General features: G+C 36.4%; 1 protein-coding gene across 1 annotated transcript in view; it reads right to left on the bottom strand.

The window, feature by feature from the left end:
* GALNT16 (polypeptide N-acetylgalactosaminyltransferase 16) overlaps window positions 1-20,881 on the bottom strand; it is a 195,819-nt gene that overhangs the window by 29,454 nt on the left and 145,484 nt on the right. The window contains exons 6-12 of the mRNA XM_070931259.1: window positions 17,162-17,227; window positions 14,913-15,034; window positions 9,822-9,909; window positions 7,343-7,427; window positions 5,397-5,500; window positions 3,246-3,372; window positions 593-685 (exon numbers count right to left, since the gene is read on the bottom strand). Coding sequence (XP_070787360.1) covers window positions 593-685; window positions 3,246-3,372; window positions 5,397-5,500; window positions 7,343-7,427; window positions 9,822-9,909; window positions 14,913-15,034; window positions 17,162-17,227 — 685 coding nt within the window. The remainder of the gene's footprint in view (window positions 1-592; window positions 686-3,245; window positions 3,373-5,396; window positions 5,501-7,342; window positions 7,428-9,821; window positions 9,910-14,912; window positions 15,035-17,161; window positions 17,228-20,881) is intronic.

The raw sequence follows: 20,881 nt of genomic DNA, 5'->3' as shown, positions 1-20,881 counted from the left end.
GTTAACATCTTTCTTGTGAAAACATTATTTTTGCTTTGAATTATTTAACTGTTCACCAAGCCATAGATAGTTTTCTCCTCTTATTCCATGACTACTCAGTCCTAGAGATTTAAATAAGGAATTTGTCAAAAACTTTCGAAAGATCAAGTATACAATATCTTGTATCAGATCCATTGGGAATCAAGTGGCGTATGTTTAATAAATCATTATTCTCCTCAGAGAATGTAAAAAATTAGTGAGACAGGCTTTGCTTTTGCAGGAAGTACACAGATTCTTCTTCTTCAGCAATGTTCAATAATTTAATTTTAGTAACTTCTTCTACACTTCCTTTCTTGAAAATTTTACATTTTAAATACTATTTGTGTCCAAAATACACATTTTTAAGTTAATTTTATTTTATAATGTATATTTTAAAACATGTTTTGAAGTATAAATCAAAACATATCTGATCAGTTACTGTCTGATTTGCATTTTAATCAGGGAGTTTCAGGACAATCAATTTGTACCATAATTCACAAAGAACAAAAGATTCAAAGATTCAACAATTCCATCTTCCTTGGAGCAATTTAATTGAGGTGGCTTATATCCTTACCTTCCAAATGACTTTCCAATGGCAGAAGGTCTGGCTTCATAATAATACTGTTTGTATTCATCCATCCATACCTCTGCTGTACGTTTGGTATTTCTACAGGTAGGACAAGATAAGCCCTATTAAATGTCATTGTTGGACAGGCCATCTTGCCCCAACATGAAATCACAGCACATTTTCAGGAATCTGCTATCCTGCTCAACTGTCATTATGTCATTAAACTTTGATGCAGGAGTAGAAATATCTCAAAAAAGTATAAACCAAATGAAAAGAAGCTGTCTTTCCTCAATGCATGAACAAAATAGACTCAGTGTGTAACATTTAAAAAGAACCTATCTGAAGCATTCTTTAAAATGTATGATGACTGAGGTACAAAGATAATGGGGTCAGGTATTCTAGCCCCATATTTATATCTTCATTTACCACTCAACTAAACCCTTATTCTTCCTGACCTTCACAAGAAAGTCTGAAGGACAGCTGTACTCTCATTTGCTTGAAGATGAGAACAGTTCCCTGATCAGTGATGTGGAGTACAACTCTTCTGAAACTCGAAGAAATCACGGAAAATAAGAAATAAAATATAAGGGTGTGAGGATGTAAGGAAGAGATATGTTCCATTTTCTACGAAGTTTAGCATTTAAACTTCCAAACAGAAGGCAACTTAGAGTTCTGGATATACAGTATTCTATTTTTTTGAAATTCATTTTAACTTAGAATAGAATCATTTCTGACAAACTCTTGTACATTCAAAATCTTTTTGGGGGGACTGAGGAATACTCCTAACTAAGTTTTGATGGGTTGCAGAAAAAGTTAAAAGAAATAAAGCATCCTGTTGCACAAGCATACTTCTACTCGCATAATGTTGTCATTGAAGATTATTTAACTCCAACAGCTAAGCACTTTTCAGTAGGATTCTTAACATGGAGAAAAGCAAACATATTGTGGGTATCATGACAACTAAGGAATTCTTTATCTATTACTATCATAATAATCACAGCTCTGTTGCACATAAGAAAGATCTAGGTGTTTCAGTTATAGCCTCTTAATCTTCTCGCCTGCTCTGGGTTGTAAAGGTAAAGGTAAAAATTCCCCTCGCACATATGTGCTAGTCGTTCCCGACTCTAGGGGGCAGTGCTCATCTCCGTTTCAAAGCTGAAGAGCCAGCGCTGTCCAAAGACGTCTCCGTGGTCATGTGGCCAGCATGACTAAACGCCAAAGGCACACGGAACGCTGTTACCTTCCCACCAAAGGTGGTCCCTATTTTTCTACTTGCATTTTTTACGTGTTTTCAAACTGCCAGGTTGGCAGAAGCTGGGACAAGTAATGGGAGCTCACCCTGTTACTCAGCACTAGGGATTCGAACTGCTGAACTGCCAACCTTTTGATCGACAAGCTCAGCATCTTAGCCACTGAGCCACCACATCCCTATTCTGGGTTGTAAGCAGTGCCAATTATATAGCAGGTTTGATAAACTTTGAGGCATTTTACATCAAGGAGGGCTCTGAATGGTTGTTTGTCAGCGGACCTAATTGACTGCAACATGAGGACATGGCAATGGTTGTATTGACTTATCATCTGGTCTTATTTTTTGGACTTTACTAATAGAAAATAGGAAAGTGCAACATGTGTGTGTATATGTGTGTGTATGGTTACCTAATGCACTTAATAACAACTGCTGTCATAAATATCAGTAGTTATTATTTTTCAGATAGTTCACAGTATCAGCAGTAAATGAGGTTTGTAATGATATTTCTGTAGTATTCTAGACCATAGCTCTTATATCTATGCGCAGATATGAACATCTGTACTCCATTATAAATCTTAATTTTGGATATGGTATTTTTACATTAAATGAAGCTCAGTGTCAAATCCATATCATCATTTCTGAACTGCTATTTAATTACAGAATTCTGTATTAGATCCATATTTCTTCCAAATACACAATGGTTAAGCTAGTCTCCAAATCCCAAAGTACAGTCTCCGCAAAAATAATTGGGTCACAGTTTTTTTAAAAAATATTTTCTAACCATCAGGGAAGCTCTCTTTGCAAGCTTGTGTTATTAAAACATAAGGGACAATATTAATTTGGTTAGGATTAGTCAGCTAACACAAACATTTTTTGAGTTTATATTCATATCCCAGAGTAAAGTCTAATTAGTAAAATTCTACTAATAAAATAAATATTAATAAAATGAAAAATTAGTAAAAAATAAAATAAAGAGAGAGAGAGAGAGAGAGAGAGAGAGAGAGAGAGAGAGGGAGGGAGGGAGGGAGGGAGGGAGGGAGGGAGAGGGTGGGGGGGAGAGAGAGAGAACTAATGTGTTGCAGTGTTTAAGATTCTGGCCCAGAAACCAGGAGGCTATGAGTTGTAATTTTACTCATGAAAGCCAGCTGGATGACTCTAGACCAGTCTCTATCTCTCTCAGCCCAACCCATCCTTGTGGGGAAAATAGGAGGAGAAAGGAGTATTATGAATATTTGCCACCTTGTATTACTTATAAAGTAATAAAGACAGGATTTTTAAAAATCTAACAAATAGGTAAATAAAATACACAAAAGGATCTCTGACCAAACACCATACTTCAGTGAGAACTAAAGAAAGCCCCCTCCACCCTCCTGTTCTCTGAACTGGAATCAAAAATTAAGCCCTTCCTACTTGATATAGGTTAATGCATTGCCCTCGGGGAAGTCATATGGATGGCGTTTTCTGAAAACGTGACCCACTCGACTGCAGGGGACAATCTCCAAGCTACCTCCACACATCCAGACACGGAAAGAAAGCTCTAGAAAACATCCAAGGAAAGAGAATATAAGGTGAAACAAAGAATAACCATCTACTTAATGTGCACGTAGGCATGGAACTCTTAACATAAAAAAGAAAATCCATAAAAAATTAGATTGGAGAGGAGGAGGCTCCATGCGCAAGTACAAAATAAGAGGCAGAAAATGTGAGATCTTACTGGCACTGACAAAATTAAGTCAAGACAAAGTTGTTACAAAGACCTATGCAGTCCCAAGCAAACCATTTCAGCTGTATGTATCACTGAGACTGAAAACCTGAATAAAAATAGTCAGAATTCTAGAGAAACATGTAATTGACTCTATTTTTTTTTTAATTTGATTTATATGCCCCCCCCTTCTCCAGAGACTCAGGGCGGCTTACAGTGCGTTAAGCAATAGCCTTCATACTTTTGTATATTTTTTATACAAAGTCAGCTTATTGCCACCACAAACTGGGTCCTCAATTTACCTACCTTAGAAAGGATGGAAGGCTGAGTCAACCTTGAGCCTGGCGAGATTCGATCTTACTTTAATTGCAGACAGCTGGTGTTAAATTACAGTGCTTCTGTTTGTTGAGCTAAACCAGGCTCCTGGTTTAGTGATTTAATCAGTGCTTAGGGGTGTGTTTGCAGTAATCAAGTTTCATGCTCTTTAAAGTCTTTATAGATTCCTAATATCTGGGCAGTATTATAGGGATGGCAAAGTCTGGCCATCATAATGAGCTCCTAAATCTGTGGAATACATCTCTTTACATAACATCCCTGTGCTTTTCATCTGTTACAGGCTGAAGCTGAAATCTTTTGGCATGCTCTTACTGTAGGATCCTAAGCTCTCCTAAGAATTATCATTTGGCAATCTAGATTCTGAGACACAGCCTCATCCTGTTTATTCAGACTGAAGCATCCCTATTCCCCTGCCCTTTTTCCTGCCCCAGAATGAAGCTCAATTTTTTTTATTATAAGGGTCAGAGGCCTACCAAAGCTTTGATGGTTAAAACTCATTTTTTTTTTTTAATTTGATTTATATGCCGCCCTTCTCCGGAGACTCAGGGCGGCTTACAATGCTTTTGAGATTCAATGCTTGAATCTCAAAAAAACAGTGACCTCTGCAAAGGTCCTTTGTTTAATAAACATGGAAGCTCATCGTTGTTTACTGATTTGGGGGTACAGAGAAGACAGCAGAAAAGCTGCAGCAAAACAAATCAGAAACTGAAGGCGACAGAAGAGGGGGAGTCCAATAACAGGTTCCCCAGCTCTCTATCAAATTCACCCTTTTATTGCACATCCTTGTGTCTTGTAGATCTCATCTTCAGATATATGGTTGGTGATTATAGTATCTACCACTTCTTTGTAGAAGCTGCATAATATAAAAATCCAGAGGCAGTTGCTGAGGAATGTGGCTAGTTTTTATCAAGAAAGTAAGCGCTTTCATTTCAACAAAGCTTATTTCATAATCTGGCTTTAATGAATTTATCTTGGAACTATTTATCTGTTCGTGCTGTTCTGTCTTCAATTATTTGAATGGTTTTAACTAGATTTTATTATATCTAAGCTTGACTTGTACCCAGGTCCATATTTCTCCAGTTCAAAATATTAGTCCCTAGATAACTTTCAATAATGGTGCATTTCTTTGTTCCATGTTTTTAGTTTTATCTAACACTACTAGGATAAAATATGAACTTAGTAAGTGAAATATTTAATGTGAGACTTAATTTACAGTTTCAAAAGTATTTTCTTGTAGACCCTATCAGTAAATAAAGCCACAGGCTTGTTATCTAGGATAACAAATAATGCAGATATTGCCAGAATGTCATTTAAGAATGTGTGGAAATGTTGACTTACCCAAAGATCTGCTGAGAAGGCAGGACTGATTCTATCTCTATGCAAGTAGATCCTGAATAAAGGCTGTGTTTTCCGTGCTTCCAGTCAGGAGAAAATATTATATTATGTGTCCAGGATTTCAGAATTGATTTGTGAAAAATTGACAAGAGAAGGCTACATAAAGCCAAATCAAAGTAGTAACTTACCAAAGTTCTCTCCTCCCCAGATATCCATCTGTGTGTCATATTTTCCAAGATGGTTAAACCAAGACTTATTTATCACAAAGATTCCTCCTGCTATGACAGGTGTTCTAGTAAAAATGACAGTGAGGAAGTGCAAAAGGTTACAAATAAAAAATGCTAGAGTGAAAAACAGAACTCTTCTACATTTGTAAGCAACATATTATGTATAAAATAATTTAGAAAAATAAATAAAATAATTGGAAAGCAATAACTTTCCTATGATCATGTATCATGAAAAAGCTGTAGGACTGTAATATTTTCATGATCGTTTTACAAAAATGTCTACTCTGTACTTAAATAATCTGCAAGGAGGTGTCAAAAATGGAAAGATGGTGGGCATAGTGTTGTGATCCTAACACCACTCATTGTGTATGTGCATGCGATGTGAATGAATGTACAAAAAGTGCAGGGCTTGGATCACAATATTACAAATTTTCATTTTGCAAATCCCCCCAACTTCTGGTTTTAAATATATATAGTGATCGCTTCGTTTTTCTTTAATGAGATTTTGGGGAAAAGTTTGGAATTTTTAAAATCATTTTAATTATGCAGAGAAGACATTTAGTATTCAGTGTGGCTCATTTATAGGCCCCTGTAGCTAATGGAAACAGAGCAGTCTCCATCAAAGGGGATGGAAATTGAGAAAAATCACACAGTCTCACAACTTGTTCCTGGCCTGTTAAAATAATTAACAAGTCAAGTGAAAATGAACTGAAGGATGGTTCCCAATTTTCCACATGCATATTGGGGACATAAAGAAATACTGCTTCCTTTGCTTACTAGTGAATTCTATGAGAAGGAGGAGACCTCTTCTAAGGGGAGAACAGATCACTTCCACTCATCTCCACTACACAGAACACTAGGTCAGACTGGTCCATGTTTGCAAAGTTGACCAGCAAAAAACAAAATTGGCTAAAAGTTCCTTTATATTTGGATTGTAGAAACTGAGAGCGCTATACTTGTCTGCTACATTTTCTCAAATTAGACATTCTAATCCTGCCATATATAAATATATTTGAAACACAGTTTACATAAATGTAGGGCTAGGTGTTATTGCTATTTGAATATACTTGCAACATATTCTTACTGTTCAAAGAAACCCTAAACTTAGCTAGACTTCATGGCAGAGGTGAGTTTCAGCAGGTTCTGACCAGTTCTGAAGAACTGGTAGCAGAAATTTTGAGTAGTTCGTAGAACCGGTAGTAAAAATTCTGACTGGCCCCACCCCCATCTGTCCCAGATGATCAGGAGGAAATGTGGATTTTGCAGTAACCTTCCCCTGGATTGGGGAGGGAATGGAGACTTTACAGTATCCTTCCCCTGTCATGCCTACCAAGCCACGCCCACCAAGCCACATCCACAGAACCGGTAGTAAAAAAATTTGAAACCCACCACTGCTTCATGGTACTTATCTACAGTTTGCACTATGTTTTAAATAGAACAAGCCAGTGAATGTGCAAGTCAACACAAAAGCCCTGTGTTGATGAATTTGTCTAAATCTTGAGGAAAAGCTCCTGTGCTGGAAGTAGAAGGTAGATTCTATTCCAATTTGTAGCTTATATACAGCCTGGGAAAAGATCAATTAAATGCACATATTTTTTTCAAACAGGCACAGTAAAATTTCCCATATTAAACAAGTACAATCTATAAAAACCATACACAGTTATACAATAACCAATATCTTGCTGTTATTATAGCAGTGCAGTGGGGCCACCAGACAGAATCTCAAGTAGTTGTCAAGAATTTCAGGAGCAAAAGAGACTTATCGCATCTCATAAGTGATGTAAACATAACTTCTGAATGTTTCTCATGGTTACATCAACCAGTGAGACCACTTCTTATATTAGATAAAAGATGAAAGATTACATCTAAACTGGGATTCCAAGAGGAGCTTGCATGAAAGAATTTACCTGATAGATTGGGTAGGGTCTGTCCGGGACAACTTTTGCTCAATGGGAATCTGTTCCCATTTAAAATGAAGACTCCAGTCAAATCCTAAAATGTAGAACATAAAAACACATAGAACCTTGTATCCAGACTTAAAGATTAACTAGCATAGCATGACAATTAGGCATTTTTATTTCTGCACATATGAATCTAGAGCAGAAAAAGACTTCTATAGGATAGTCCTATGCAGATGATCAGCCTGGCTTTAAAGAATCACAGTAAGTACACTCACTGGTATTTATCTGTGCTCGGTAACATTCCAAACTTCCTATATTGGTTCTCAGAAAGAAAGGCAATCATTAGTGCTTTAGCTTTCTATTCAGGTTGTCCTATGCCTCATTGGCTGCCAAAGTTATGAGACATTAATCAGTACTCTCAATGGGATGACATGTATTTCCGGGAACAAAGTGTCTCTGTTTGTTGTAATTGGCTTTTCCCCATGTGCACCACATAAAAATGCCATCTGACTTACAAGTGTTGCAAATTGAGTATATCCGGTGGGAAGGACGTGACTGGAGAAAGATGCATGCAGGTGAGAATTGCAGAACTGAAAGGCAGATGTGCCTTGGCAAATAAAGAACAATGAGGGAGATTTTCAAAAATTAAAAAAGGTGCTTGAGGCACAGCAATTCTTTTAGGAAAAAGACTGAGTGCTTGGATGTCCTGCAATCCAGCACAGTGGAGCCAACCGTTGCATCTGAGGCTAATCTGCACAAGTGCTTTATCCTGGCAGTGTGAAAACTGGCTCATATGATGCATAGAAAGCAGTTTTCTGGCATAGTTTTCCTCAATATTTTGTTTTCTTCCTTGACTACTTTATGATTGTTTGGTGGTCAGCTGAAGGTTTTGTGTGCTGCTGAGAAAATGTCTTATGGTGTTATCACTTGTTGGTGGCTCTTTCTCTGCAGCTCTCTTTTTTGGAAGTCTAAGTAGACATTGCCTGGGTTTTTATATTCCCATGATAGACTAAAGGTGAGCCTAATTTAGCCCTATGTAAAACTGTATCTCTTGTGAGCAAAATCTAATTCCTGGAGTGAAAGCTACTTTCACCCTTTTTGAACCCTTTTTGGTATTCTTATAACATATTAACTACTTACCCCCATTGACTTAGTTATGTGTTGTGGGCAAAGGCCATATAGAACTATAGACTAGTTACCTTGTGCTTGCTTTTGAAATATGCATTTGAAATTAAATTTCAAATTGCATTTGAAATTAGGCTGTATCCATGGACATGTGCCCATCCAACAGCAAGGAGAGTGCTTGCCTAAGAATTTGCTCATCCTTTGAGAAAGATCAAATATCAATCTCTTTGACAAAAAGACCAAATATTCATAACATGACAAGAGGAAGGAGGAGGAGGAAAACAGTAAGGTATACAGGTGCACACATACTTACCTATCAAAAAGACTATTAAAAGTATTGAATGAAATGTGAATGGTTGTGCAATATATTGAGAAATAATACCTTATCTAGAAAAACAGCAGAAACATCTAGCATGTATGTAAAGAGAATGAGCAGACCCATCCAATCTGTTGCTTTAGGTGGCTTTCAGAGGTGCCCCGAAAGAGCAACAAGATGTTGGAGGTCATTTATGTTTAGAAATGTGTCACTGTCCTTTTGTGCAGCTCTGACTTCTGAGGAACCAATAAATTATTAATACTCTGCTTTAAATGTTATCAATGAATACATTTAGATTTTAGCACTCTGGTTGACTCTGGTTTATTTATTATTGGCCAAATGACACCGCATTTTAATGATTAATAATGTTTAATTTGTAATGAATTTTAAATGCTACATTATTAATATTATTGGAATAAAATGCTTGATTTATCATATTTTCTTACGAAAGAAATTAGCTTCTTTTTAATGTAATGGCCTTGGTCATGTGTTGCTATTGAAATTTTCTTTTTCATATATTACTATTCTTATGATATGGAAAAGAAGTGAATAGGAGAAGAGCAGCAGCAGCACAGCAGGAAAGACAGATGCAGCAGTGACTAATTAGGAAGTTGTGCAAACTGTGATCCCTGTAAGGCTACATTCTCTACAGCAGGGGTGTCAAACTTGCATCGTCACAGCGGCGTCACGTGACGTACTATCGGGACTTTTCCCTCCCTTGCTAAACCAGGTGTGGGCGTGGCCAGCGCGTGACACATCAGGTCAATGGGCTACGCCCTGTCTTGTTCAGGGAATTGTATAGGGACCAGATTATGCTACCTTCCATTTATACATCTCATACATTTATCCAACCGATTGTCTGCCTCTTCTTGTCCCACAGAAAATCAGTTCACAAGCATACAGCAGAATACGTGCACATACTTGAATACTTGGACTACTTAGCTGGAAGTGCCTCAGGAGATAAAAGGAATCTGTCATGGGGCTGATTCTCAGCGATAAAGACCCAGAAATATCATATTTCAGAATCAATTTATTCTTACCTACCTCCTCTCAAATCTGCTGATGCTGCTAGATAGGCAAAATTGTCCAAGCTGATGACATCAATGATAGGACTCACTACTCGAGTATAATCCTGAAAAAAGTAGGAAAAAAGAAAGAATGTTGGATTTTTTTTTCTAAGAGGAAAGTAATGTTTTAAGTGGGTTTTAAGATGAAGATGATAGAAGGAAAGAAGTGGTAGAAGTGTTACCTTCAGGTTTTTAAATTGATATTCACATACACAACTGCAGCCCATAGCTTTTTTTCAATGCGAAAAGTGAAACTTTCACAGTGCAATTATCGTTCTCCACTTTCAGGCATTAAGTACAGCACGCCATTTCAAAGTTGTATTGATCAGAGGGACTCTCAGATACTGTTAATGTTACCTCTTGCAATTGTCTAGAAAAAGTGTTGCTAAAGTAGAGGAGTAGACAGCCTGGTTCTCTTCAAGTATTTTTTAAAAAAAACTATAATTCCCATTGATGTCACTTACCGAATAGGCAGGAATTTATAGTGCAAAACATCTCAGGTTACTTTCCCCTCATGCTAGTTTTTCATGGAGAAATCTCCCAATTTTACACTTGAACTATATGCTGATTAAAATACTTCCTCAGGCTTGTTTTTTTCCAAGTTGTTCATTAAGCCTAATAATACCTAATAATACCTAATTACTCATCTTCTCTCATAGGATTCATGTATCTCTGACATTGTTCTCCAAGGGTGTGCCCACATCACCTAAGAATGTTCGCACCCATATCTATGGCATATGTGCCAAGAACAGCTGGTGTCGTTTCAGTCAGCCAACTCACACCCCTCCCATTTTTTTTATGGGTGCTGGAGTTGATCACCAAAAGTCAGCAAAGCTATTTCCTATAATTTTGAAGCAGGAAACTCATAAAAACGATTGTGATTTCCACAAATGAATTCCACATACGGCATTTTCATACTGCCACCGTTTCTCCTTTCCAACACTGTTTATTCATCTGCTGATTCAAGGAGGCCGAGAAACAAAGAGCATCAATCTATGACCCCTCCCCAGCATGTCCTGTAGCAATAAAATCTATTCCCCTCATGCTACAATAAGGGAAAGGAAAAGAAATTAAAAAACCAGCCAGCCTCGCAGTTTGAAGAAGCTGGTACATGGGTGAAAAGCAAGAGAACCTTGCCTTGTTCAACAAAACCTTGTCAATATTATTCCTGCTGGCTTCAACTGGGCTAAGGGGGACAGAACAAGACCCAATGAAGCCAGGATTTCTGAAGCTGAAAAGCAACATAAAGAGCCAAGCCACAAATTCCATCTAATGGTAAAATGGTCTGCCTTCAAGCTCCAGTATTACAGCTAAAAATCAGCTTCCAAACAGCACTTCTTCACAGCTGAAGAGAGATAATGACAGAGGTGTGGCGCTGATCTAGGACTGGGGTTAATACGTCATGGAAGTGCCCATTATTAAAACAAAAACAAACAAAAAAAATGTCAAGTTTCCCCCAAAAGATACTGAAAAAACATAAAAATATAATTAATTCCAGGAAATGTGCGATAGACCCATTTTTCATCCTGGTCACTGAATGAAAAATTGTGGAAACCCAAATTATTGGATCTTGTTGTTCTTCAATATATTTTAGGTAGCTCCCTAACAAAGGCCCTAACTCCAGGTTTTGTCTTTGCAAATTCATTCTTGTCTCTTCATTTTTTTTTATGTTTCAGAAATGATAATATCAGAAGTTACACTGAATTTATAATTATATAATGTAATCAGAAATTCTGTTGATTTTTTTTTTAGCAGAAAAAGTATAATCATAAGAAGGTCTGTCTATTCATGGATAAACAGCCCAATTTTAAGTGATAATTCACAAGCACTAAATTCCACTTCTGTGGTGCAAAAATAGCATTTATCATTTTATGAGTGACACTAAGATACTCTGGAAAGTTTCCTTGTAAAAAACTAATCAACACAGCAGCAAGGTGTAACTTTCTTCTGTCAGAGGATTTATTAATGAGTAAGTTCTTCAGCATTCTGGGGAGAGATACAAATAAACTCTGCTAGGTTTGGATGCAACTTGTTGAGTGCAAAGTAGAAAGAACAGAGAAATATAGGAAGAGACAAAAAATATGTAGTTATTTCTTCTTGTTCAAAAAAAAAATCTTTGCAAGAGAATGGCAGTAGAACATATTACTACACACATGATGATCAATACAAGTCTGGTAAGCTTTACTGTCAGCATCAGTGGAATGACAATTCTGGTTAGCCAAGCCTGCTTAATGGGCTTTTGTTTTTCTTAATCCACAGAAAAGATCATCATTTTTTTACAGTTGCACCATTTTACAGTAACTCTTTTTGTAGACCATAAATTTTCTGTATCTATTTTGTCCATGGCTTCAACTCCATTTTTCTTAATGCTTTTATTTTTTGGCATACACAGGCTTTTAAAAATTACATGTCCTCGACAAAAGCCCTTTTAAAAATAAAAATACTGTACATAGTTCAATAGTGTGCTTTCTTTTTATATTTTTCTTGTTAACTTTTCTTTGGGGGATTTCCTATGATGTTAACATTTATGCCACCACAAAGTTTGATGAGGGCATGCAATGGAATCTAGGGTGGAATTAAAAGAATTAAACATCTCTAGAATATATAGTCAATAAAGAAAAAACTCAGGAGAAAGTTCAAGCTTTATTGGAACTCCAATAGAGTTTGCAGCAATTGTATACTACTTCAGTTGACCTAATAACATTGCTTAGCCTGAGTGCTTTGTAAGTAAAAAATCAGGATTAAGCATTTGAAATCCATAAACACAATTTAAATACCTTTACTATCGTTGTTTTTCATAGCTCGATTTGGGATTATATAAACAAAGGAATGAGCAAAGGAGTAGAAACAGGTATTTATCTATTTTTCTAGGTTGATTCATTTTTTGTAACTTTGCCAGATGTTAACCTTTAAACATTATAACTTTTGGGGCTAAAGAAAGCACTGATAAGGTACTGATAAGCTGCAAAAAATCTCAGTGCTAATTGATATGGTGTCCAATAGAGACCAACTTGAAAAATAATGGTCTTAAAAATTATGTGTAAGAAAAAATTATCTTAAAAAACATGACTTGAAATTCTTCAATGCAAGGATTGTGTGCAGACATTCTCCTGGGATCTGCACACAGAGACAAAGGCAGAGGTTTGGAGATATCTAAATATATATTTAACCCATTAGTCACTTCTTGGCCTTTTAGCTAAAATCAAGTGTAGCACTTGACTAACCTATTAATTTATATCTGTTTTAGCTCCCATCATTATAAAGCAAAAACAAAAAAGAAAAATCCTGGTAATTAAAAACGTTCAAAATTCTTAGTGCCCTGACAGAAGTACACATTTTCTTAAAGAGGTGAATGATTGGCTTTTTAAAAAACAATATATCGGCACACCTGATGAACTCACATTGGTTGACACTGAATGTACCAGACAAACATCTAAGACAAATCTTTATTCAATAAAGGTAAGTCTTTCACTTCTCATCCTGCCATGTATTCCTACACAATGATAGGACATTTTGGAGCAATCTTCTTGTCTACCACAAAGCTGCCTTGTGGAACTCCTTTTGTATAGGAGTAGTTGTCACTATTGTTGCTCCATTCAGCAACATGATTTTATGAGCAAATATAAATCAGACATTTATAGGCTGCTGAAGGGGAGGATTTATTAAGCTGAGGGTTTTCAAATCTCCATCTCAGACGTTTCACCTTCTTCCCCTCTTGGCACTAAGCTGAACATATCTGCAATTTGCATCCCTACCAGTTCCTCCCACCTGTCTCTTGGGCCTTGTTAAATATCTAGGAAGGTTCTTTCTAAAAAAGACTGTGCAGGCATTACAGCTGGCAGGAAGATCAGCCTACCTATCTCTGCTACTGCAGATCACACCTTTTTCATGACCCCTTGGCACATCCAGAATGAGAACTGCCTACTCAGCTGTATCATTTATTCTTCTTTTTCCTCTTTTCCTTCAAGGTTAACTCCTTCTTTCCACGTTCACTCTACACAGCACTGTTATGGATTCACTTTGGATAATTCAGGCAGAGGAAGGGGAAACAAATAAACACAGGTTTCATCCTTATTGCTTATTCTACTTATTGCTTCATAGATATATTGTATAATAAAACTTAAAGATTACCTAGTATATTATATCTTGAGCCTATTCTTATACCTAACTTAATCTACATTCTGGGTAGTTTTCTATAAACTTACTTATTTACAGAGTTTTCAGCATTTCTCTTAGTTTGGAAGACAGAGGTCAAATAACATACAGTCTCCACTTTTACTTTTCATTGTCAATTTCTTTAAACAGTATTTTCTTAGCCTCCTAATTCACACTATAGTGTGCCTACCTCTTGCAGATTCCAGCTGCATGAGTCACTTGGAATATGCTTTCTCTTTTATCTTGGATTGTATATTCTTTACCTGCATGGTAGCTATCCAACCTTGGCAACTTTAAGATATGTGGACTTCAACTCCCAGAAGTTGGGGAATTCTGGGAGTTGAAGTCTACACATCTTAAAATTAAAATGATATATGAAAGAAGAGTTAATGCTTTCCAGTTTTCCTTCCATGAGAATTTTATTCTACAACATAGGAAATTAAACTTCATATTGGTTATCTTCATAGTTTTGAGACCATGGACCTTGCTATATAGTGAGAGCAACAATTGCAGCAAGATAAGGAATGCAATGCATCAAAGAGAAGAAAGACATTAGAATTCCTCATTTCTGTTTGTAACACTTTTAGGTGTAAAAGTCAATTCCAAACTAAAAGTTATGGAGCCTCTTATGTAAACAGCTCATAGCAAACGTCCGTGTATTGAGCAAAAAAAACAAAGGTTGCTGGAAAGAAAACCAGAAAGCCCTAATATATAGGAAGATATATCAGCTGTAAAATTGACAGCTGGAATTCTTGCAATGTGATTCCTTTTATTTCAATGAATCTTGCCTAAAAGGAACTCTGAGAACTTTTGGTTTTAGGCAACAGCCAAAGAACCTGACTCTGGTCAACTGACATGACTCTGGTCAACTGAAAGCAAAAACGTGGACTAGAGATAAGGAAAACGTGCTCACCTCTTTTACCCTCTGAAGCATTGGCTGCAACCATTCACTGTTCACTTCACAGTGGCTATCCAGGAAGGTGAGAATATCAGCTGTTGCTGTTTCAGCACCTCTTACTCGGGAGCGGATTAGACCTGAAAGGCAAGAAAGGCAAGAAAATGAAGAGTAAAGAAACTAACTTATTTTAATGAATGTATCAAAGAAGAATGTTTGTAGTTCAGGGTTGAAATAAAGAAGTCCTTGGTGCTCTCTGAATTTGGTAGTTTTCTTGCCGACGTTTCATTACCCAAACTTGGTACCATCATCAGTACTAGTAGAGAGTGGGATTTGCTCTCAGTTTATATTATAGTGGCTTCCCCTGCCAGTGCTCGTGGGAGTGGTCTCGGTGATTTTTTGGTTGGACTGTTTATTGTTAGCTTGTTTGGCAGTTTCTCGATTGAGGTATTGTTCACTTCTTGATTATTGGTCTGATGTTAATATTGGTATTGAAGTACACATATTGTAAAGTTGCTAATGTTGAAAAACACTGCTGTATACCAACATTTACTTGTTTCCATTTTACTGATCAACACAAATCATATTTTGTTTTTACATGCCTGGCTCAGTTGTTCAACTACTATGGCACTTCTGGAGATTATCAATCATTAACTAATTGTTAATTCCACTCTAGTGTAACAATAAAGCATCAATGTACTGTCTACTAAGCCAAAACCCATTGTATATTGATGACTTAACACAAACTTCCTCCTGCTCAGTAATTTTTTTTTCCTGGGCAACTGATTCTTTCTTAAATAATGTCTCCTTTTTTGCCTACCTAAAGATATTTCTTCATATACAAAAGACCCAAGTTTATAACTACCTTAATACATAGGAAATACTCTTTCTTATTTCTTCTACACCTTACTGAATCTCCCTTCTCCTTCCTCTGGGGACCTCTGCTTGTATGTTGTATTCAGATCTTGTTCCGCCACATCATTCTCTCTATATTTCCTTTAATGTTTTCTTTTCCATAAGGCCTAGGAATTTCCCAAGACAACTGAATTCTATTGAACCTGACTGATAATAATAACTTCCTTTCTGCATTTAAATTATTTCCTTGTTTTTTATCTTCTAGTCTTTTCTTCTCATCTTTTTTAAACAACCTGACATGTTTTACAAAGGTGAAATGCAACTGTCTCTATTCACAAGACACGTTCTCCTAAAGGAAGTGCTCTATAGTAATTCCTTCCCTACATATAACCCTTATTAATCTGCTCATGAGGCCTGGGGAAGCTTTGAAGGATATCAAGGGAAATGTTAATTGCTTCCACTCGAGTATAAGGAGAATCTGGATATTTAGTTAGGATTTCTTGAGAAAATTTTATTTTTCTAAAGTACTCAGGTTCCACTTCTTTTATTTCATTTGCAAAACCTTAGGAGAATATTTTAATTCCTGGTCTAAATGTTATCCATATTTGGCATCTGCATAATTTGACTCAAATAATAATAACTTTAAATCAGCTCTGCTAGATAAGACAGCAGCCTGTATTCCAGACAGATTAACAAGCCGGAATTTTACGGAGCAGCAGGTCTGTACTCTATAACTAAACTATATTCCTAACCCTCAGCTATCTTTTAAGTCTTTCAATTATGTCAGTTGTTATCTAGCAAAATTACCCGGGTTATAGCCCTTTGATTCTTTGTTATTCTATCATATTTTTTTGGATTAGCAATATGGGTTGGGAATATTAGCAAGCACTGCTTTGGGACGTTACCATGCTTACAAATGCCAGGAGAAGTTGTATGAAATTTTGGAGTAGACTGTAATTCCAATGCTGAAAACCATCAGTTAGTTCTATTTCTTGTTTTCACCTAAAAATGTTGCCGGAGTTTTGGACTCAAGTTGCAACTTGAGATTTATGAGAGAAGCATTAAAACTCCCTTCAGGCAGTACCAAGTGGTTTATGCTCATGATAGTTGGTCAGTTATACAAAGTTCTGGAAATGTTCATATTTCCTCCTTTTCAGTACAGCTGAGTATAATCTCTAGATCTCAACCCTCTCTTATAAAGCCCCTTTGATCTGGACTTTTCCCGTTGGCCTGACAATGAGAGTCAAAAATCTGAATGTCTCCACGTTTGTTTGTTTTTTAAGTAGATCTAGCAAAGGAGCATGCTCAGTTCAGAAGAGGTAATTCCACATTCTTTCTGCCACAAGCCTTAATTTATATTTCCATTAAGACCTCATAACAGTAATGCTTTCTGCAAACTTTCTCATGCTCACCTTCTCGATGTCCATTGCGTAGACACTTGACTTTTGGGATTCTGGTAAGTAGTTGGCAGTCTTCAGCTAAAGAAAAGGGAGGAAAATCCAGTTGGCTGAAATGCCTGGTTCATTTGGCACAGACAGAAAGCTGCAGTTAATTTGTCCCATGTTCTCAGAACAGGTCAACATTTTGTTTTCAATTTATGGTATCAATCAATCTGGTAATTCCAGGGTAAATAATTCTGTTGCTTAAAGTATCTCTACTAGGTTTCATTTAACCTGTCATCTCCTTTCCTCATGACCGAACTCTTTGACACAGTAAGGCAGACTCCATATATTATATTACAACTGTGTGTAAGTATAAAAAGATGCCTAACAGCCATCATAAAGTGCTATTATCAGTAAATGAGAAGAAGATGCTTAAATCTTTCCCTTGCCAACCAATTTTCACCTGCATTTCCCTTTCATTATGGGAATGCAGTTTTTATTCCTCTGGGGTTATACTTGTAAGATAAGAAATGTCCACTTCATTAATTTCCACCCTTTTTTTCCACCTGGAAAAAAAGATGAAAGATTCAGAGCAAAATCAACCAAAAGGGGGGGAAATTAATACTTCTCCTTTAATATTTTCTCTGATACAATTCAGCCTTGACTGTGGGTGCCTTGCAAAGCTTATAATGTTCTGTAAGATGATAGCTACTAGATGATACTATTATGCATTGTTTGATGTCAGACATCTTTGATCTGGAGTGGGCAGTCTGCTATCTGAGGGCTGCAGGTGATCCTAAATTCTCCTTACTGAAGACTTGGAGCTCATCTGACTGTTTAAAGCCGATGATACAATTTCCTACCATTTTATTAACACTTTGTCAGTCCTAATACAGGCAGACTTCAAATACAACTTGCTCCCACCACAATGCAGCTCATGGCCTCTTTAAAAATGTAGCCCTTAGCCACAAAAAAGATTGCCCACCTCTAATTTAGAATACAAAATCATACTGCTTTTAAAAAATATATGTTTCGCAAAGCACACCAATTCCTTAATGTGTAGAGGTCATTTGTAATGAAAAACTAATGACTGATTTATCCTTAATTCCCTTCCTTTTTTTTTCCTTCAGTCATCTCCAAGCTTAAAAAGAAGCACTCTGAAAAAGAAGGAAGAAAGAAGGGCTGGAGAAAATCAAGAGATGGAGGAAATATTTAAATTCCTGCCCCAATCTCTTATGTTGCCCTTTGTAATTGTCAGCAAGATCGCTGTGTTAGAACTTCAGTGTTTGCTTCCTCCATATAATATGTCATTCTGCCTCTTGAAATTCCTCCAAATTGAAAGAACATCAACTTGGACTGAACAAGAGAAGAGGCGCCAAAAAAGTCGAACAGCAGGATGTGCTAGCCAATCTCTATCGGTAGCTTTTTTAAAACTACAGAAACAGGTTTTCCTTACATATTTCAATTCCAGGACATTATCTGTGAGGATTATGTAACTGATAAGAAAAGAAGAATAGAGAGTAAACCTTAATCTACCACCGTTTAGAGCTGATAAATGGGAACAAATTAAAGAACAAAATCTGTGATTGCATGGCCAGTACTAATTAACAAGGCTTTAATTACTTGAGAAAGGAACTGAAAACAAGAAGAAGAAAGTATAGAAGGCTGGAAGAAAGTGTGAACTAGCACATAGTGTGAGAACCAGTATAGATACCATGACCCATAACAATATAAAAAGATAGCACGCTTTCTTTTCACCATCACAGCTAGCAATAGTTTGTTTGTTTTTTTAAACAACAAAAGAAGAAACTTTGTTTGGCAAATTTACAGCTAATTCTTTTTATAAGGACTGTTCAGATTTACATACTTTTGCTAGAGATAAATAAATGCACATAAAAAGTTATAGGGAAATGGAAAGAGAGAGATATCAGTTTATTTTATTTTCCCTTTTTGCCAAGAAATGGGATTTGAAAGGATATTGTTGCTCCAGAACCTGAAGAAACCTAAGATTTGGCACTGACTGATGGTTTTTGCACTCTTTTGTTGGTCAAACAGAAAGAGAGTGAAAGAGAATGCACACACTGAGTGGCTCATGTTGTCTCTGTTCTGTTTTCCAAAGACTGCAGAAATGAAAGAAATCACAAATTTTAAAATAGCTTAGAGGGATTGTGGAGCAGAATCGGTGTTATCTGTCAGTGTCTTAGACACACGTTTTTATTTGTAAAGGACAATGAAGCATCAGGTAAGTGATTATTGAGTAATCTGAGGTAATATTCTACATCCCAATACACAATGTGCACAATAGAATTGGAAGATGACTCTTAACATCATGGATTAGCTTTTTTTAGTTTCATTCTAAATTCACTGGATTATTCTTTTGTCTCCCTTTCATTTGGCTCAGTCTGAATTACTCTATGAAGCTAGGATATTGGAAATGAGACAGACTCACTATCATAAAGAATGAATTCAGCATTGTGTATGTTTGTCTCTGGATCAAGAAATATCAGATGAATCTTGTTTCCTCATGTTGATCACTCGTAATCCCCCAGCACTAGCCACAGATACATGTTCTGTTCTTTTCTATATTTTGTAAAACTGTTGATATCATCTCTGTACAACCTTGATATCCTGGAAAAGTATAAAGGCCACCAGCCAAGTACTTTACTTGGCAACCATCTCCTGGATCAATTCCATTTATACAGTTCCCACTATCTGAAATGTTGTCCCAATGAGTATGTTGTTCTCAACAGTGTTCAGCTGAGATCCCTCTTCCTTGATATCCTAACAATTCTTGAAGAACATATGTTGAAAGGCAGCAGAGAAGGTGAAAAATCGGAAGGCTTGTTCAATATCTGTTTAGATAAGATGCTTTATAAATAATGACATCATTTATTCAGTGACTACTGTATATCTGAAACAATGAGACATCCCTGGATGGTAAACAATGCAGCAACATGCAACAAGAAAATTAGAATTTGAGATAAGAAATCTGATGAGACGTTTTCTGACATTCTATAATAAATGAGGGAAGTGACAACATTTCTTCAAGCCTCTTGAGAAATACCTTGTTTTATCATACATACATTCTTTACTACTAAAGAAGTTTTTAAAAAAGACGTGATTTAAAATGTGAAGTCCAAAGTGAGAGAAAACAGATTCTTGCCATGACTTTTCACATGAGAAAGAAAAATGGATTAGATGCGCGAGGCAGCAGTGTTTTTGCTGCTGAGTATCTCGTTCTGTCTTTACAATTGAATTCAAGAGTGATGCAGGATAGATACCCTCAGCTATCTACTTATTGCTACCTCGTGATTTGTAAAGGAATTGAACCATGTGAATTGAATATATCTATTTTGTATTTACATTATATAGTAAACTGTTCTTCATCTAGACACTCTCAGGCAAATACACAAATTTTTAAACTGGATTTCTTTTGATTTTACCTTTTAATCCCAAATTGTTAGCCTTGTCTGGCTCCCAACCACTGATGACATACCATGCATATTCCAAAATATTGGCTATGCATCTCTTTTAATTTAATTTCATTTTAAGTTTGTGAAATTAACAGATGGAAATAAAACATATCATGGTGATAATACAATAAAAAAGAATGATAATAAGCTGAAAAAAACAAAAAAGGAGGAAAAAAGAAAAAAATTCTGTATAACAAAGTCCAACCTCTTTAAGATGGTATTAAACCTAAACCATATCAAAGCATAATGCCCAGCAGTGGGATTCAGCCGGTTCAGA

Source organism: Pituophis catenifer, unplaced genomic scaffold (assembly GCF_029215685.1).
Source record: "Pituophis catenifer annectens isolate HBS135680 unplaced genomic scaffold, rPitCat1.0.hap2 SCAF_1, whole genome shotgun sequence".
Taxonomy (NCBI): Eukaryota; Metazoa; Chordata; class Lepidosauria; order Squamata; family Colubridae; genus Pituophis; species Pituophis catenifer.
Note: the sequence above shows the minus strand (reverse complement) of the source record. Positions and strands in the feature narration are given on the sequence as shown.